The sequence below is a fragment of the Hipposideros armiger genome, unplaced genomic scaffold (assembly GCF_001890085.2).
Source record: "Hipposideros armiger isolate ML-2016 unplaced genomic scaffold, ASM189008v1 scaffold_585, whole genome shotgun sequence".
In the NCBI taxonomy this organism is placed as follows: domain Eukaryota; kingdom Metazoa; phylum Chordata; class Mammalia; order Chiroptera; family Hipposideridae; genus Hipposideros; species Hipposideros armiger.
Window position 1 is genome coordinate 979,725 of NW_017731935.1, and position 20,194 is coordinate 999,918.

General features: G+C 51.1%; 2 protein-coding genes across 6 annotated transcripts in view; one reads left to right on the forward strand and one right to left on the reverse strand.

The window, feature by feature from the left end:
• Window positions 1-4,896, forward strand: part of TPPP (tubulin polymerization promoting protein) — a 30,984-nt gene extending 26,088 nt beyond the window's left edge. Inside the window, exons 4-5 of one of the 2 annotated variants that reach the window (XM_019624383.1) lie at window positions 89-234; window positions 2,479-4,896. In XM_019624383.1, coding sequence (XP_019479928.1) covers window positions 89-234; window positions 2,479-2,491 — 159 coding nt within the window. In that variant the 3' untranslated portion in view covers window positions 2,492-4,896. Of the gene's footprint in view, window positions 1-88 lie in introns of both variants that reach the window. The other variant, XM_019624382.1, reaches the window with a different exon arrangement.
• A 4,677-nt stretch (window positions 4,897-9,573) lies between these two features.
• CEP72 (centrosomal protein 72) overlaps window positions 9,574-20,194 on the reverse strand; it is a 36,163-nt gene continuing 25,542 nt past the window's right edge. For all 4 annotated transcript variants that reach the window (XM_019624341.1, XM_019624343.1, XM_019624340.1 and 1 more), the window contains 3 exons: window positions 14,571-14,661; window positions 11,811-11,922; window positions 9,574-10,299 (listed from right to left, as the gene is read on the reverse strand). In XM_019624341.1, the coding sequence (XP_019479886.1) occupies window positions 10,047-10,299; window positions 11,811-11,922; window positions 14,571-14,661 (456 nt within the window). In that variant the 3' untranslated portion in view covers window positions 9,574-10,046. The remainder of the gene's footprint in view (window positions 10,300-11,810; window positions 11,923-14,570; window positions 14,662-20,194) is intronic.

Consider the following 20,194-nt stretch of genomic DNA (forward strand, 5'->3'; position numbering starts at 1 on the left):
TGCGGGCTGGCCCAGGCCACCTCCCCTTGGGCCTGTGTTCCCCTGTGGCTCGGCGGCGGCTAACCCCCTCCCTGCTCTCCTCCTGCAGAAAGCCATCTCGTCACCCACCGTGTCACGGCTCACGGACACGAGCAAGTTCACGGGCTCCCACAAGGAACGCTTCGACCCGACGGGCAGGGGCAAGGGCAAGGCCGGCCGCGTGGACCTCGTGGACGAGTCGGGCTACGTGCCGGGGTACAAGCACGCAGGCACCTACGACCAGAAGGTGCAGGGGGGCAAGTAGCCGTCCCCGGAAAGAGGGCCGTCCTCTGCCGCGAGCCCACTCGCCTCACACTTCGTTACATTCCTGGACTCACTGGGGCAGAGCTTGGACGCCGGGGCAGGGTGGCTGTGGGTGACGCTCAAGCCTGCTCCCTGCCTGGGACCCCGGCGCGCTCCTCTCTGACCCCAGGTGTAGCCCCTGAACACAGATCTTTCTCTAACACACCTGCCTCGTCCCGAGCAACAAAGTGTTTCCCAGGACCAGACCACACCGGCCACCTGGTTTGCAAGCAAAAGGGGACCCTGTTGGAGGGGACCTGCTGACCGCAGACCCTCCCTGGAGCCACCAGGCGGCACTAATACACCAGCAGCCGTGACACGCACAAGGGCTCGGCAGGTGTGGGCCACACGGCGCACGCTCACACATGCACTCATTTCACTCACATGCGCACGCTCACACTCGCATGTCTCGCACACGTGCACACACGCACGCCCACGCCTGTGGACCAGGTCTGTGCTAAGTCGCTCATGTAGCTGAAGGCTGGTGTGCAAAGGAAGGTGAGGCAGCAGAGAACACCCCTCAGTGGACCAAAGGAAGGTGACCTGCTGTGTGAAGTGAGAAGTCAGAAACGGAGGACGACAGGTCATTTCGGTTTTTTAATGAGAAATAAGAAGAAAACGTAACTGTTTATCCTCAGAATGGGTATGGGAAGGTTCCGAACACCCTGCTTCTATGACTCTCTCCAGGTCACAAGGCCCTGTTGGCTCTGAAACTTCCTCGCCGACAGGCATGTGACAGGTGTCTTCTGCCTGTGCCCACTCTGGACTCCAGGTCTCGAGGCTGCAGATGGATGTGGCTGTCCCCTCGTCACTCACAGCGCAGCACAAGTCCCCAGGATCAAGCCTCTTGGGGCTGTCCCAACCCGAGCGAGAAAACTGCACAACAAAGCCAAGCCAGGGTGGGGCTTGGTGGCACTGTCACCTTGGTCTCAAGGGGACAATTTGCAAAAACGCAGCCACAACCTGGTGTGTGACCAGTGGGGCCCCTTATCCCAGAGCTGGTCCTGGCAGGAGCCCACGGCAGTCTCGGAGAGCCGCCCCACTGTGTGCTCTGCACCCCTTCCTAGACACATGGCCAAATAGGGACCAGCACTGCCGTGGTGCACACGCGCCTTCCTGAGGACATGGCCCCTCTGAAGCGACTGTGTCTCCCCCACCCCCAGGCCTCAACTGGAAGGCGATGGCCTGTGGTGGTGGCCTCTGCAGGCAGCTCTGTTTGAGGTGCTGGGAGCTCCCAGCGTGTGGCACTGGGACGGGAAATGGTGGAGCGCAGGTTTCGTGTCACTTTTAGGGCACAATCTCACTACTGCCTCGAAAGTTTCTAACTTGGGGGTCCTAAGCGGCCTGGCCGGGCCCCACTCCATGGCGGGGAAACTGAGGACGGAGGTCTGAGGAAAGGCAGGCTGGAGGCCAGGCGCCCGCTGTGCCCTCCTCCGCCCCAGGCTGGACCTTGTGTGAAGCCCATGGGAAACGCGTCTGAAGACAACTGAACACGCCACGTGTTTCCTGACAGACCACAGCCGTGTTCCAGGACCAGTGACGCTTTCATCAGTGGTCACAGAACAAGGCTGCTCCCCGGGGCCCAGAGGCACCGCCAGGGTTCTGGGTCTCCTGGTCTGAGGCTGCGTTTCTCCTGCCCGTGAACAGTCTGGTCCCCACTGCCACAGCCACGTCACTGTAGCAAGACACTGGAATCCAGGACCTTGGTCACTATAGCGTGCACGCCAGCGAGGACAGCACAGGGTCCCCACGCCACAGCCCGTGGAGGGATGGATGTCACCTGGGCCTCCATGGCTGCAGGCCCTTCTCAGCCCTTCCTTGCCCCCAGGACACTGGACAGGGTGCCGGACACCATGACGCGGTCCCCTATCCGAGAGTGTTGTCTTCAGGCAAGAATAGCCTCCACATGAGAGGTCCAACCCTGGTGGGGGGCTGGCTGCCAGGAGCACACTGGGAAAGTGGGGTCTAAGCAAAAGAAACATCACGAGTGTCCGTCCTGGCGGCAGTGCCCACCCTAGAGCCGGAGCCATCTTCCTATGAGGCGGTCCCGGCCTGCGGAGCGCTAACACCATCCCCCAGGCTGGCGCAGGTGACCTGCTCGACAAGAAAGGACCGGTCACTCCGCTGACCCTTACAACAGTGCTTCCTTCCCTCTAGGTGTCACGAATGAGGGTCAAGTGCACACAGCTGCTCTCCCTGGTGGCCTCGTGGTCCCAGCCCAGCACGCGGGCTCCTTGACAGAGAACTGCACACACCGGGCCCGGGGACCTGGCCCACAGCACCAAGGAGCGACTGCAGTCTCCTGCGTCCCCTGCCCGTCCCAGGCTTCGCCAGCCACATGCACGCCAGGACACAGCCTTCTCTGTTCAGTGTGGCTCTGCAAATCCACACCCCACCCCCCATCTGGAAAGGAGGAAGAGGGGGAAACTGCGTAATGAGGAATTACTGGTTACCATTCTGTCCCTTTGACACCATCTGGCGTTCTTCGCTGTGTCGTTTGGTCTCCAGCTCACTGCATGAAACACGCACGTGTGGCCATCAGGTTCTGGCTGCAGTGAAGCCCAGTGCGTGTGTTTGTGCTGCATGCGCTTATGCATTCCAGTCAGCTGTGCCCAACTGTGCTCAGCACTGCATGTCCCCTGTGATTAGACAATGCACAGCAGACACCCGTTGACAGGGCATGTCCTGAGGGAGGACCCCCGGGAGACAGGGCAGGGCCTGAGGGAGGACCCCCGGGAGACAGGGCAGGGCCTGAAGGGAGGACCCCGGGAGACGGGGCAGGGCCTGAGGGGAGGCCCCCGGGGAGACAGGCAGGGCCTGAGGGAGGACCCCTGGGAGACGGGGCAGGGCCTGAAGGGAGGACCCCGGGAGACGGGGCAGGGCCTGAGGGGAGGCCCCCAGGGAGACGGGCAGGGCCTGAGGGGAGGACCCCGGGAGACGGGGCAGGGCCTGAGGTTGGACCCCCGGGAGACAGGGCAGGGCCTGAGGGGAGGACCCTGGGAGACGGGGCAGGGCCTGAGGGAGGACCCCTGGGAGACGGGGCAGGGCCTGAGGTTGGACCCCCGGAAGACGGGGCAGGGCCTGAAGAGAGGACCCCGGGAGATGGGGCAGGGCCTGAGGGAGGACCCCCGGGAGACGGGCAGGGCCTGAGGGGAGGCCCCCCGGGAGATGGGCAGGGCCTAGGGAGGACCTTCATGTGACAGGGCAGGGCCTGAGGGGAGGACAGTGTTGACGGTGTCTGAACGTCAGGAGAGAACAGTAGAAGGAGCGTGTTTGCGAGCACCGAACATACCAGAATGCTATTTCTTTCCATTACTGCCAGAGGACAGGCCATTAGGCAATGTTCAGTAACAGAGTTAGCTTTACCAAAACTGCAGGTCAAACTGTGTAAGTTTAAAATACTATATATTTATACTGGAGTATTTTTACACTGTTAATACCCTTGGGCTTAGTTTTGAGACATGAGAGTTTTAGCAGGTGCTCCTCTGTTGGGCAGACGCCTGCCCACGGAGCGCTTCCCCGGGTCATTCCCGTCTGTCTTGCTTGCCTGCACCCCAGGGCTGAGCTCCAGGCAGGCCACTGGCCCGTCCCACCCACCCGCGGAGTTACCAGAACCAGGCTGCGGCAGAGGCTCACAGCCCCAACCCTGGCCCGGCACAGCCGCCTGTTCTGTGAACAGCTTTAATGACAGAGGCCACCCCCGTGTCTCAGGCGCTGTCTGTGGCTGCTTCTGCAGTGACACTGGCGGGGGTGGGGGGACGGGGCTGACCGATGCCATGCCCCATGAAACCTAAAATAGCTGCCCTTTGGCCCTTCACTGGGGGGCCTTCGAAGACCCAGTCTGGGCATTTATTTAGACACAAGCTGACTCCCGCACCCCATCCTGCAGCACACGCCACACGAGGGCACCTTGTTGTCACCTGTCCGATACAGCAGAGGCTGACAATTTAGCTGTACTGTGACATTATCAATAGGCTAGAATGTCCTTAAAACACTGACCCTCAATGGCTTCCCCCCACTGACTCACTACTGAACACTTTGTGAAAACTGGTGGCCTTGGTCTGTGGGCGCGTGGACAGAGTGGCCCATCTTGGGGATGCTTCAGTTAACCCTCTCTCCCTATAGACTCTTGAAAAACCAAACCAAGCCAAACAACAAAGGAAACGCACAACTGAGAGAAACTTGAAAGGGGTGATACGCTACGTGTTTGCACTACCTGATTTCAGGAAAGGGAAACAGATTCACATCTACATGCACTGTATTTGTCCAGTGTTCTGTTATGTGAGGGAGTAGCGAGTCTATCACTTCATCAGGGTGATGGCTAGTCACGTCGATGTCATGGGTGTCCTGACTCAGAAAGTCTAAACCACACTCCCGGGAATGCCCGTGGGCTGGGGTGGCCCTGCTGTCCCTCCCGCAGAGGGCGAGGGGCGGTGTCACCGCTGGGGTCGCTTTAAGGCCTGGCCTGGGACCTTTGGTGAAACAGCTCATGTCTATCTGCACATTGCGCCTCCTTTGTCCACTGCTGTTAACATTGTGTCAAATGGTAAAGTGACAATAAAGATGTTAACTGTGGCCCTCCGTTATCCTCGAAGTGTCTGAACCAGCAGTCACACACGGGCAATAACAACCCGAGACAGGCCCTCATGTGACCTCACCCGAGACAGCCTTCACCTCCTCAAATAGGTGACCCCTGACCTGACTGACCCCGTGAGGAGCCATGGACCAGCCATCTGCTGTGTCAGGGCTATTCTCGTTCTGACGCAGCTCTGGGGACCAGGGACACTGGACACACACATTACAAACAAGCGCAGCAGCCCCCAAAGACAGGAACGACGTCATCAGGTAACTGGCAGCCTGACATCCTAGCCCAAGCCCAGTGCAAGGTTTCAAAAACGAAGATAAGATAAAGGCCTTTTAAGCTATACCAGAAGAGCTTCCACCAGGAGACATTAGTAGAAATTTTAAATGCAGGAAGAAAGTGACCACAGATAGAACATCCAACATGGGAGGGAGGAAAGTGGGGCAAAGAATGAATAGCAACTCCCACCACAGTGAGTGCAGATGCTCGGGCGGGAGTGTGAAAACCCCACGGGAAAGCGAAGGGGTTGTGGTCACTGAGAGCAGATGGCCGGCGCACGACGTCGAAGGGGGCGGGAGGCTGATGAAACACGACCATGTGAGGATACAGGAGAACGGAGGACTCAGCTTCCAAACTATAACAGCAGAGGTGAAATGCTGAACGATAAAAAGTCCAAAAACAGCAAGAGTAGAGAGGGAAAAAAAAATCACAGAATAGAACAAACAGCAAAAAATGAGATGACAGTTTTAAACTAAAATAGATCAATAATATTAGCTAATAAAGCAAGAGAAGGAAACAGAACAGGGAAATTGATAAAATAATATTTTTAAGCCAAATGTATCATTAATTTCGGCATGGCTAAAAATAGAAAGGTAAAAGCAGAAACTGAAAATGAAGAGAAGGCCATGAAGACCATGGCTGGTTCTCTGGACGGACTGACCGGTCAACCTGATGAGCATCTGGAGGAGCGGACGAGGGAGTGAGGGGCGGACGAGGGCGTGAGGAGCCTGACGAGGGAGTGAGGGGCCGCAGCAGACGCTGCATGGTTAGCAGTGTACAGAAAGGAGCAGGGAGGCCTCCGGACCGCGATGAAGACCTCACAGCCTGGCCAGCCCCACAGGGTCTCTGGAGACGGCCTGTCAGGAGCAACCCCGTGGCAGGAGGGCCAGGCCCCAGTGCCCGCCTGCTCAGTCACCGCCTCGGGCCCGCGGACGGCTGAGGCAGAGCCCGAGGCCACAGCAGTTTCTTACATGCATCCCTTCCCTGGAACGGCCTCAGGGATACAACTTCAAATGCTGAAGCTATTATTAAAATGCCACTAAAAGACTGAGTGTTCGGCCAAAACATTTGAAAATCAGGCAAGTGAACAAATTCCAGAGATGCATCATAACTCAGGAAAACTAACTCCAGAAGAAGTGGAGAGTCCACACAGTGCTTTGATTTAGGGTAAGGAACTACCAACTACAGTGGGAAACCCCTGAAATCTCAGTGGCTGGATACAACGAAATTTACTTCTCACTCACAGAAAGTCCAACTGGGATCAGCAGGGATCGCTTCCAACAGAAGAGAAACAGGCTTCCTGACCTTGTGACATAGCTCGCAAGGTCACCGAGGGAAGGGAAGCTATCAGTTTACATCGTGGTTCCTGGGTATCAGACGGTGTCCTACAACTTTATAAGAATTAATTCTACCTTCACAACAACCTACACAGCAGGCACCACCACTAGCCCGTTTTACAAATGAGTAACTCGAGGACAGAGAACATCAATAATCGCCCAAAGTTAGACTTTAAGTGCTGTACCTAGAATACAAAATCCTAAACAAAATGTTAACAAACCAAATACAACAATTTGCCTGGGAAGGAAAACCCATCATTACTAAGTTGTGCTTGTCCCAGAAATGTGAGGTGCTTTTTACATTAGCAAATTATGGTAATTAACCATGCCATCGACACAGAGAAAAGTCATACTCATGGACATCTCAATAGTTGCAGAAAAGTGTCTGATTAAATTCATCCATTCATGATGTACAATTTTTAGCAAATTAACAATAGAAGGAACTTCTTCAACCTGAGAAAGTCCATCTACAAAAAACTGATCACGAATTTAGTGGTGAAATGCTGAAACGTCTCCTTTTATTTATTATCTAGAACTCTATTATAACTTCTAATTGATATTGCACTAGAAGTACCAGCCACCATGGAAAAGCAAACAGTAAAACAAAACAAAAAGAAAACAATAAAGTAAAAACCCAGAGTAAAGGAATGGGAAAGAAAACAATAATCCATTACTCAAAGGAAACACGACTGTGTGCCCAGTAAGGCTAAAATAACTATGGGTAAATTATTAAAATTAATAAGAGTTTAACAAGATTGCTGGATATAGAATTAGTAATATACAAAATCAACTGGATTTCCATATGTAACAGCAACAAATAATTAGAAGGTGAAATCCAAACAAATTTAAAAATACATACCTTTTAGAATGTCATCACAAAATAAGAAAAACCTAGGACTAAATATAACAAAAGATGCACATGACCTCGATGGAGAAAATGATAAAACTATAATGATGTGCATTAGAGGAGATCTAGAGGAGAGGTCTACACTCTGTCTTCATGGTTTATAAGGCCCACTATTTCCCACATGTCTATTCTTCCCAAACTGACCAATGCAACCTCAAACAAAAGCCCACTTACCCAGCTAATTCTACAATCCGTGAACTGCGAAGGGTCAAAACCAGCCAAGACGACCTGCACGTGACACAGAAGGCCTTCCTGTGCAGAGACGGGCAGGACGGCCCGTGGGGAGAACAGAGGCTCGGTCACCACTGGTGACCAGGGAGTCTTGTCAGTGATGATGGTGGCTAATTGGACTCACATCTGAAAACAATGACATTGGATCCTTAACCTCACAACACACACAAAAATCAGTTCCATGGAGAATATATATTCAAAACCCAAAATAGACAAAACTATAAAGTCTTTTGGAAGATAACACAGTATCTTCATAACCACAGAGAAAGATTTTTAAAAATTTGGATTGAAAATTCTATAAGCAAAATGAACAAGGCTGATAAATTGGAGCATATTAAAGTTTAAATTTTCTCTTCATCAAGACACCATTAAAAAGTGAAAAGACAAGAAAAAGCTATTTGCAAATGTAAACCACACAGTACTACTACCCAGACTTATAAGTAACTCCTACAGCAAAACAGGAGACAGACTATCCAACAGGAAAATAGGGGGGAAACACCTGAAAAGGCACTTTACAAAGATGATAAACACGGGAGATAAACACGGGAAAGCAAATTAAAGCCAACGGAGGTGTATGACACACCCTCTGGAATGAAGATACTAAAAACTTTCAACAGTCCTGCTAAAAACACAGGCCAACAGAAGCTGCCACCGTCCACTACCGGGACTGTTAGTTGGCAGAGCCACTTTGCAGAGTACTGGAGGTTATCTACAGTAAACCTGCTGAGAACATGGGCAAGGACTTAAACATGGGCAGTGTGGGAAATAAAACCTCAGTAAACAAAGCCAGATGGGATTTCAGAACTAAAATAAATATATATAATTTCTGAAATTAAAACCTCACTGTACAGGCTCAACAGCAGATAAGGCAGAAGAAAAGAGCAGTAAACTTTGCATCAGGGCAACAGACTAGATTTCAACTGAATCCCTGAGAACAAAGGATGAAAAAGGACCCGAGTTTAGTGACCTGTGGGGACAATCTCCAGTGGTCTGACAGAAGTGAAAGCAGAGTCCCAGGAGGAGACGAAGAGACAGACACGTAGGTACGTATTGGGTCAAACAAGATATTAGAAGAAATGGTGACCAAAACTTTCCTAAATCTGATGAAAAATATAAAGTCACAGGTCCAAGAAACTCAGTGAAATCCTAACAAGGAGGAGCATAAAGTGACAACACGGCGATCGTTTTCTAACAGCTGAAAACGCATTAGTACTAAAATCTTTTAAATAAACTAGAAATGATCTGGTGACGACAGAAACTACATCTGGTGTGACACATTTCCTGGCTAAGTTACAAAACCCGGTGCTGTCAGCCACCACCATGACCAGACCTGAGACCGAGTCTCCTCTCGGGGCAGCTGGCGCCCCTCCGACTTCCCTCATGACACAACGCTGACAGTCACACAGCAGCTTGTTCCTCAATCAATTAAACAAGGTTCTAAAAAACTCCTTTGTTTTGCCAAAGGCGGTAAGTGTTACAGAAGATGGACGTTTCCAAACTAAACATCTACTTTTTTTTTTTCCAGATTTTATTGGGCAATTGGGGGAGGGAACAGAGTTGGTGAATCGGGGAAGGGGAACAGACAAGTTGCTGTCGTTTTGTTCTTCAGTCTAGTTGTGGAGGACGTTGCTTCACTGGCCCAAGCTGGCACCATCATTGCGCTCTTCCCGGGTGAGGCAGATCAGTCGCCGGCTTCTGGACGGCCGCTCACGGCGGCGGCTGCTGGCCGCTCACGCTGGCTGCTGGCTACATACGGTAGCCCATGGCAACCCACTGCCGCAGGGGCTGCAGCAGCCTGCACTGTCGCCGGCGACTCATGGCAGCCCAGCTCCAGGTTGAGCTGTTGTTCAGCATGTTAGCTGTGGAGGGCAGTGTCACTGGCCCTCATATGTGGGATCCGAGCTGGGGCCCTCTGGCAGCCCAAGCCAGCTCTTAACCAACGCACTACTCAGCCAGCCCCTGAACATCTGATTTTATGCCCTGTTATGACACCATTTTCAGAAATACACTGAGCAAGAGACAGCTATTTTTACTGTGGGATGTTAATATCAAAAAACAACATTTTTAAACGATTCCCACAACTACGAAGATTACTTTATGAAGTCCTGGAACTTAATTCGTTTCTGCTCACCAACTAGGGTGCATATCTCATTTTATAAAAGAACTCAATGAGAAACTCAGTTATAATTTGTGAAGAGCCACTTTTTAGAACAATGTATTCATTTATTAAATAAGGACTGACTGTTCACAAAAAACTGTTTTCTTCAATCATTACACACGCTCTCTTTTACATCGGGCAGCAAAATGCTGCATTTTCTTTATCTCATGACAATTAAGGGTCTCTGTTTTGTCTGGAAACCAGGGAGGGGCCTGCGTCACTCCTGTCTTCTTAGGCTGTTTCGGAAGACGGAGCTGTGGGCCCTGAACAGCGAGAGTGCTGACAGTCCTCGGCGGCTCGCACACAGGCCGCCACCTGGGGAGGCTGGGGCGTGCAGGGCTGGAGGGCGCTGCCATGCGGGGACAGGCCCATGGTCCTCTTGAGTGCCTCGTAGCTCCAGTGCAGCTGCTGGACCTCGGCCCTGTGCAGCGCCCGCACCCGGCCCAGCTCCTGCAGCAGGTGCTCGTTGGTGCTGACCAGGGCGCTGTGGGGACACAGGGCCATGACCTCCCAACCTGCCGACCTCCCGACCCATGACCGGCCGGGCTGCATGCCGTCCCGTCCCTAGCACACCCCTTGAGCTCCGCCAGCCACTGCCCCTCTACCCTTGGCTCCAGACCGGGCAGGGTGGGTCTACTGGCTCCCTTGGCATCCGTGGAAGGGATAAAGGGACTCAATAGTGAGCCCATGGCTCCCTCAATGCCCAACCACACAGGGTCACCGAGGGGACCACCACAGTCCACCACAGCTGGCAGAGCAATGGCCTGATTCAAGAAAAGACCCCAAGACTGAAGTATTTCCAATTTCTGCTTAAGTATAAAGGACTCTCTTAATGATTCTGACATTGTAACAGTACAACTGAAAGTCCTGATTTTTTAATATTCTCAACCATTTTTAATTTTAGAAGGCATTTTGCAGAGAAGGCGCTGTTGTATTCTACCAATTCTGTCATCTCCAAATTGCCCTGCTCACCCAGTTAGCAACAACTCAAATACATCTGTGGCATTACAAGAAATGGCGACAGTAGGGCAGCTTTTCCCACAGAGGTCCCAGGACGAGCCCCTGCAGGCGGCAGCCCGTTTGCTTGGACCTGACACAGCCCCTTCCTGGCCAGGTGGACGCTCAGCACAGTCAGTGTGGACGCCACCCCACCCCTGTCCCGTCCACACCAGCCCACGGTGCCCGCTCTAGTGACCCACCAGGTGGCCCCGTCAGGTCCAGGCAGTGACCTTGCCTCGCTGGCCACTCCCTGTACTCCCTGCCTCTGCCCGCCCCATCCTGTCTCAGTCTGTCCCATCTCTCAGGAGCCCCTGTCCTTTGTGACTTGTGACCGTGATGGGCCCACGAGGTCTGTGACCTTCACCCCCAAAAGGTCAGAGCCTGGCTCCCCCATGACCAGGCTGCACCAGAATCAGGGGAGCTGTGGGGGCCTCTGCCGAGGGCAGTGAGGACAGGCAGGGACAGCAGAGGAAAGGGCGGGGTATGGGTGCTGGCCATAGGAACTGGGGCTCACACAGCCAGCCGCACCCCAACAAAGCCCAGATAAACCCGTCCTCGCCTCAGCAGCAGCACGCCTTGCCAGGAGGCAACTTCCTGTCTGTACAGCCTCCACCCACGTTCCAGGACACAATTCTCTGAATCAAACCTGAGGTACTGCCTTGACAACACCCGTACCTACAGTTCCCTTTTCACCTCCACCAGAGCCAGGGACTAAAGGTGGCATCTCCGTGTTGCTCAGTGAACAGACACGACCACGCTGAGGGGACAGCACCCACCACAGGCCCAGGGTCCTCGGGTCGCAGGTTCGTGTCGCTGCCCAGCATCCCTCATGTGCCCCTCCCCTCACGGCCCTGGTCACACCTCCCAGGACGCTGCAGCAGGAAGGAACTTGCTTTTCCTTAAGAAAGGGAAGCTCATGCAGCTGCCAAGTCAGCAGAGCGACACCTGGGCCGAGGCCCCGCGGCCAGGTGCTGAGCACCGGCACCCTCCCCGTACCTGTGGCTCTCCTGCAGCATGCACGTGAGCTCCTGGATCTTGTCACAGTGCTCCAGGTGCTGCTGTAATGCCATGACCTCATCCGACAGCCTCTGCATGCCTGTCTGCAGCCCTGAGAGAGAAAGTCAGCAGTGCTATTTAGTGAAATTCATTTATACATTTGGAAAAGTAAAACTATTCTGGAGGTTAGACTGGACCTGGGATACAAGAAAAACAATACAGCTTGGGAAAGGTGAGTTTCCGTAAGCAACTCAGATGGGGGTGAACAACGAAGGCCCCGCTCCAGCTCCCTCCTTGGGGTGAGGCTGCGGGGATCTGCCCCCCAGGGACCCTGAGAAACCACATCCCTACAGGGAGGGCAGAGTGGGGCCAGATGGGCTGGCGCGAGATCAAGGCTTCCGTGTCTGCCTGCTGCCCACAGAGCAGTGACCTCTACCCAAGGGGAGGGCCTGCAGCTTTGGGGAGAAGTGACGGAAGCCCACGGTGGCCCCAAGTTTCTGGTGTGCCCTCTGGTCCCATGGCTGAGCATGTGTTTGCATCCCATCTACATGACTCCTGCTTCTCTCTGGGTTTCCTTCTCAAGAAAAGAAGAAAGACACTATTTATTGGCTCCCCAATCCAAAACCAGGATACAAGTAAGTCCCCACGCAGACACGGCCCTGCAGGACCACAGCACACCAGAGGTGATGGGACAGCTCACAGGAAGGCGGGGGGAGGGGACAGTGACGGTGACAGAGATCCTTCTCACGAGTGCCATCGCCATGCGCTCAGACAAGAAAACACCCCTCCGGACCTGTACCCCCCGGGAAGAGGGCTCAGCATCCCCACAACCTCCACACTAGTCAACACCAGGAGTGACTGAATGCGGGCCGGCTGCTCAGTTGGTTAAGAGCGCGAGCTCTGAGCAACAGGTCGCTGGTTCGATTCCCACATGGGCCAGTGAGCTGCTCCTAACAACAAAGTTCCCACATGGGACGGGGGGCTGCGCCCGCCCGCAACTAAGACTGAACTCGGCTCCTTGAGCTGCGTGGCTGCGATGGGTGGTTCAGCAGTTACAGTGTGTGCTCTTAACAACAAGGTTGCCGGCTCGACACCCGCATGGGATGGTGGCTACGCCCACCTGCAACTAAGATTGAACACGATACCCTGAGCAGAGTGGCCGGATGGTGACTGGACTTGGAGCTGAGCTAGCTGCACCCTCCATAACTAAGATTGAAGGACAACAACTTGGCTGTTCTCCTCCCCCAATTCCCCAATAAAAAACCTTAAAAAAAAAAAAAAAAGAGTGACTGGATGCCAAAACCAGAACCTGGCAGGCAACATTAGAGCACCTGGTGATAAGGTAGCCTAAGGTCCCACAGACAAGACAGTCACAGCCCTGCGGAAGGGGGCACCCCTCGATCCTGTTTTGTGGGAAATGGTAGTGGGCCGGCTAGGGGCCCAGGGCTGGCATGCGGGCGAGTCCGCCTCCTCTAATGAGGTGAAACCAGGTCCTGTGCGGTCTCAGAAAGCTGGAGCAGCCATGACCCCTCGAGGCTGGCCTGCCCGGTTCCTGCAGACAGACAGTCGGTGAGGGGTACAGGTCGAGCAGGACAGGACACCAGCGAGAAGTGGGGGGGGGACAGGGCCTGAAGTCCCCCGACGGAGGCCTCCATGTGTATCTGCAGTTAGAAAAGCTGCCTGACTTGCCCCTTCGAGGGAGTCAGGACAGCGAGCTTCACGTGACAATGAACAACGCAGAAGTGCGCAAGTGACTATCCGAGTGCAACAGTAACCCTTCCGACAATGAAAGCCATGCCCAGAACAGATCAAAACCATGGCTGCCAGTTTCAAAACGAACCAAAGGCAGAAATGAAAGGATGCAGGAAATGAAAGAAGCACCTACGTTAGAATCAGAGAATGCCAGAAAGGAGGTGGCTGGTCAGGCGAGAATGAGCAGCGAAGGGAGACTTCGCGGGAAATGAAGGCGGAGCTACAAGGAACCCAAGAGCAAGTGAACATGACAATGACATCTGAAAGAAACAGAAGGAAAAAGGGTAAAGTTCTAAAATAAAAATTTAAATCAAGGGGCTGTAAACAACTCTTCACACTCAATAAAATGGCCCCATAAACACAGTGGGCAGAGACAGACCAAGGTGACTGGGTGGCTGCGTTCACGCAACAAGGGCCACCGTGAGTACTTGGCATAGAGGCCAGAAGGCCCTGAACCGGAAGTGAGGACCATCTGGCCCATCTGGCCCTTTCAGCAGAAGTTCTGGGACCCCCTCAGAGGTGCAGATGGGAAAAGACGCTCAGCCTGTCCATTCTCAGTGAAATCAACACCTTCGAGAGACCCCACTTCACACCACAGAAAACAGACTGCTGACACCTCCTCACTCTAGAGCCTGGTATCCGAGCTTGAAATACTGAGAGCACCTTTGTAAAAATGGCAAAACAGAATCGAAGAAAGTGAAGAGAAGTGAAAATGATCTGAGTCTGGAAGGCCAGGGACCAAGGACAAGAAGCGCTGCGCCTACTGGGGACGGTCAAGGCTGAGCAGAGGGCCACCTGCCCGCGCCACGCGCCCGGGGCCGCCCTGAGCTGCTGAGGAGACACGGAATGGAGCAGCGAGGCCCGCACCGACTGGCACAGCAGCCAGGGTGGGGGCTCCAAGCCCGTCTTACGCTATTTGTGGGCTCTGATTCCTGTGAATAATTTGAGATGAAGTCTCCATGGGGACATCTGACCCAAGCAGTGGTACCAAAGGAACTGGCAACTCACCATTTCTTACTTCTTCTTCCATGCTGAACAGAAGAGACTTGAAGCTACTGTTCTCCTCCAGAGATCTGTCTAAATGCTGCCTCACATCACCCTAAAGACACAGAACAGTGCACTTAAAGCAGACAAGTCAAATTCAGTAGAGGGTATACAGAACGTTCAAGGGAAGCCTTTGAAATCACCAGGTACCAGCTTCCTGTTTCATGAATCACAATGGGGAGAGCAGGAAGTCACGTGTTACCTAACGAGGAGCGTGTGCTCTGGGAAGTGCGTTAGGCGATCGTCGTGCGAACATGACAAGCACGTCCACACACCTGGACGGCACAGCCCGCTGCACACCTGGGCTGCGTGCTACAGCCTCCTGCTCCTGGGCCACAAGCCTGGACAGCGTGTGACTGCACCAAGGACCATCAGCAGTTGGAACACATGGTATTTGGGTATATAAACAGTAAAAACACAGTATAAAAGATAAAAATGGCACACCTGGACAGGGCACTCACTGAGCACAGAGCCTGTAGGACTGGCGTGGCGCCGGGTGAGTCAGTGGGGAGTCGATGTGACGGCCTGGGACGTGACTGTGCACGACTGTAAACACTGCATGCTTAGGCTACGCTCCGTTTATTTTACAATTTTTTTCTTTCTTCAATAATAAATTAGCCTTAGCTTATAATAACTTTTTTACTTTATAAACTTACATTTTCTAACATTTCAACTCTTTTGTAAAATCACAGCTTAAAACAGAAACATACTGTATAGCTGTAAAAACGTCTTTATATCCTTGTAAGTTTCCTATTTAAATTTTTTTAACTTTTTAAACTTTTTTGATGAAAACTAAGACACACACACACTCGCCTCGGCCGACCAGGGTCAGGATCGTCAGTCTCACTGTCTCCACCTCCACGTCCCGTCCCACTGGGAGGTCTCAGGGGCAGTAAGGTCCATGGAGCTGCCACCTCCCACGACACCACTGCCGTCTACTGAGACGCCTCCTAAAGGGCCAGCCCGGGCTCTTCTTGAGGACGTGTCACTCTCTCCAGACGTGTGTCCATGGTGGTCTGCTTGCTTTGTCTCTTTTTCATCACAAGTTTGCTATGAGCAGATAAGGCGCCATGAACGCCGATCAGTGCAACCCTTTCGGTGTGGGTCCATGCCGTCAGGCTCTCTAAGAGCTGGCTGAGGTCTGCTCTTAGAGAGGAGGAACAGGCACTTTCAGACACGTGTGTTTCCCAGCAATCCTGCAGCTTCCTTCAGCTCTCTCCACAAACGAGGACGCTGCGCGTGGGCGGTGCTCCTGTCCTCGCGTGCTCACGGCTCCTAACCGGCACAGAAGTGACAACGCTTGCTCCCATGGGGAGGCCAAGTGAGGCCGCCCGGCTGCCCGAGAGGGCCTGGAGAAGATGCCCACCCGGGCATTCAGACTGCAGAGAGCACAGCCCTGACCCCCAGCCCCACACAGCCGCAGGAAACCGAGGGGGGGGGGCAGGCGGTCCTGGCGAGCAGGAACCAGCGCCTGTGGTTCGAGGCGCTCCACTCAGGCTCCGCCGCGGGCCTAAGGAACTTGCTCAAACTGACCAGCTGCATGTCCACAGCCTCCCCCTCACCCACGTGCCAGAGCCCATCAGCGGTGAGTTTTTAAAAGGAGGGCACCTCAGTGGTTTCCATACAGTAAAACGCACCACAGTGATGAGTGAGGTAACATACAATGGTTTCTTTTTAAGTAAAAAACTGTAGATATTTAAGGTGTACATTTGAGATTTGTATACAATGAAATCACTACTACAGTCAAGCGAAAGTAACATATATTCTCCTCAGTTACCATGTTTTCTGATGAGCACACCTGAAATCTACTCTTAGCAAATTTCCAGATTCACTAATGTCACCCACAGTCACCACTGCCCCGAGCTCTCTAAACCTGCTCATCCTGCACCAGACCAGCACCACCCTGCTGCCCGACTCCCGCCTCTGTCACCCTTCTGTGCTCTGCTTCTGTGAACCTGACTTTTCATATTCCACATGTGAGACTGTGCAGTTTCTTCTGACTAATTTCACTTAGTTCAACGCCCTCCATGTCCACCCACGTTGTCACAAACGGCAGGATTTCCTTCTTCCTGAGGATGAGTATATGCATTGTATGGATACACATGTTCTTTATCCATCATCCATCGATGGGCACTGAGGTTGCTTCCACAGCTCGGCTACCATGAATAATGCTGCAATGAACATGGGGTGCAGGTATCTCTTCATGATACTGATTTTACTTCCTACAGGTATCTACCCAGGACTGGGATGGCTGGATCACACGGCAGCTCTTTTAATTTTTTGAGGACCCTCCATACTGTTTTCCACAGTGGCTGCACCAGTCTGAAATCCCACCAACAATGCATGAGGGTCCCCTTTTCTCCACGTCCTCTCCGACACTTGTTTTATTTACTGATGATGCCCATTCTGACAGTTGTGAGGTGACATCTCATTGTGGTTTTAGTCTGCATTTCCCTGATGACTAGTGACACTGAGCATCTTTTCAAATACCCGTTGGCCACCTGTGTGTCCTCTTAGGTGGGATGTCTATTTAGGTCCTCTGTCCATTTTTTTTTTTTAAAGGATTTTTTTATTGGGAAATCGGGGAAGGGGAACAGACAAGTTGCTGTCCTTTTGTTCTTTAGTCTAGTTGTGGAGGATGTCGCTTCACTGGCCCATGTTGGTATTATCATTGTGCTTTTCCAATTGGCTGAGGCAGATCGGTTGCTGGCCATTGGATGGGCTGCTCATAGCAGCTCACGCCGGCTGCCAGCTGCTCACGCCAGCTGCTGGCCACTCATGGTAGCTCATGGCAGCCCACTGCAGCCTATGCCATCATCGGCGACTCACGGCAGCCCAGCTCCAGGTCAAGCTGTTGTTCACCATCTTAGCTGTAGAAGGCGCAGTGTCACTGGCCCTCATGTGGGATCCGAACCAGGGCCCTGCTGCTCAGAGCTGGCCTCCCAAGCCAGCACTTAACCAACAAGCCACTCGGCTGGCCTCCTCTGCCCATTTTTAATGAGGCTGTTTCTTTTTTTGCTGTGAAGTTGTATGAGTTTTCCTGTATAGTCTGGATATTAACTCCTTATTAGATATGTGGTTTGCAACATTTTCTCCTGTTTCATAGGTTGCCTTTTCATTCTGGTGATTGTTTCTTCTGCTGTGCAGCTTTTTAGTTTGATGTAGTCCCACTAGGTTTTTTTTTGGTTTTTTTCCCCTGGCCTTTGTTGTCTGCTCTTTTGGTGCCATATCCAAAAAAAATCACTGCCAAGTCCATGTCAAGGAGCTTTTCCCATGTTTTCTTCTAGGAGTGTTACGGTTTCAAGTCTTACATTTAAATCTTGCATCCATTTTAATTTTTGTGTATGCTGTAAGATAAGGGTCTAGTTTCATTCTTTTGCACATGGCTGTCCAGTGTTCCCAACACCACTTATTAAAGAGATTATCCTTTTCCCAGTGTGTATTCTTGGTGTCCTTGTGGAAAATTAGTTGACCAGATATACTGGGGTTTATTTCTGGGCTCACTGATCTGTTTCAACAATCTACATGTCTGTTCCTATGCCAGCACCATGCTGCCTTGATGACGATGACCTGTAGTACTGGGTCGTCGGGGAAGTCATGACGCATTTTTGCATTGAAAAACATACAAAAATACTTCATGACTTTCCCGATGACCAAATATAACCTGAGATGGGAACTGAGATGCCAGAATGCTGTTCTTTCTCAAGATTGCTTTGGGGTCTTTTATGGAACTAGAAAAAGAAGAATACAAACTATAACAAAAATAATTACATAAGTTTTAGAATTGTTTTTTCTAGTTCTGTGAAAAATACCATTGGAATTTTTATAGAGACTGTGTTGACTTTGCAGATCAATTGGATGGTATGGACATTCTGACAACATTAATCTTCTAGTCCATGAACATGGGTTATCCTTCCATTTATCTGTGTCTTCTTCAATTTCTTTCATCAATGTCTTATAGTTCACAGTGTGAATATCTTTAAACTCCTTGGTTAAATTTATTCCTAATATTTTATTCTTTTTGATGTTATCATAAATGGGATTATTTCCTTGGGTTTCCTTTCCAGATAAATTGTTGGTAGAAAAAAACGCAACTGATTTTTGTTATGCCGATTTTGTATCCTAAAATTTCAATGATGTTATTAATTCTAACAGGTTTGGTTTGTTTCTTTTTCTTCTGGTATGGAATCTTTAGGGTTTTCTACATATTATGACCATGTCACCTGAGAATAGAGGTAATTGTACTTCTGGGAGCCTTTTATTTTTCCCTGTCTGCGCGCTCTTGCTAGGACCTCCAGTACCATGTTGACTAGCAGTGGTAAGAGTGGGCATCCTTGTACACTGGATCTTACAGAAAAAGCCTTTACTTTCCCTTCACTGATGGTGTTAGCTGTGCCTTTACATAAATAGTCATTATTGTGTTGAGAAAATTTTCTTTTATCACATTTTGCTGAGAGTTTGTTTTATCACAAATGGATGCTGAACTTTTGTCTAATGCTTTTTCTGTATCTATTAATTGTGTGTCTTTATCTTTCAACCTGTTAATGTGGTATATTCATTTGCATATGTTGAACCAACCTTGCATTCCAGGGGAAAATCCCACTTTTCATGGTATATAATCTTCCTGATGTGATGAATTCAGTTTGCTAGTACATTATTGAGAGTTTTTACATCTGTGTTCATCAGAGATATTGGTCTGCAGTTTTCTTTCTTGGGGTGTCTCTATCTGGCTTTGGTATTAGATGCTGCTGCCTCATAAAATGAATTTGAAAGTGTTCCCTCTACTTCTATTTTTTGAAAGAATTTAAGAGGAATTGGTATTAATTTTCCTTTAAATGTTTGGTAGAACTCAGCCATGAAGCCACCTGGACCTGGGCTTTTATTTTTGGGGAGCTTTGAGATTACTGCTCAATCTCCTTGTTATTGGTCTGTTCAAGCTTTATTCCTTCTTGACACAGTCTTGGTAGGTTGTATATTTTTAAGAATTTATTCATTTCTTCTAGGTTACCCAATATGTTCGCATATAATCATTCATAATAATCCCTTATGATTCTTTTTATTTCTGAGGCATGCATTGTAATGTCTCCTCTTTCATTTCTGATTTTGAATCTTGAATCTTCTTTTTTTCTTAGTCTACCTTAGGGTTTGTTGATTTTGTATATTTTTTCAAAAACCCAACTCAGTTTTGTTGATTTTTCCTATTATTTTTCTATTCTCTATTTATTTCTGCTCTGCTCTTTAATATTTTCTTCCGTCACCTTTGGGTTTAGTTTGTTGTTCTTTTACTAGTTCCTTGAGATGTAAAGTTAGGTTGTTGATTTGAGATCTTTCTTCTTCTTCAATGTAGACATTTGTGTGTGACGGTCTTATGATGAGGACACCAAGGACGAGGGCTGCCCGCCCAGCCAGGAGGCTGCTAGGCCCAGCTGTGCTGGCTCTAGCTGCCCTTGGGCGCCACCTGCTGGTGGAAATTCCCTCGGGTCCAACAGGACGCCATGGTCCTGTGGTTGGCTTGTGCAGGCAGGACAGCAGCAGGAACCCCAGGGTCACCCAGCTAACTGGAACGTCTCTCATCAGTAGCCTTGGGA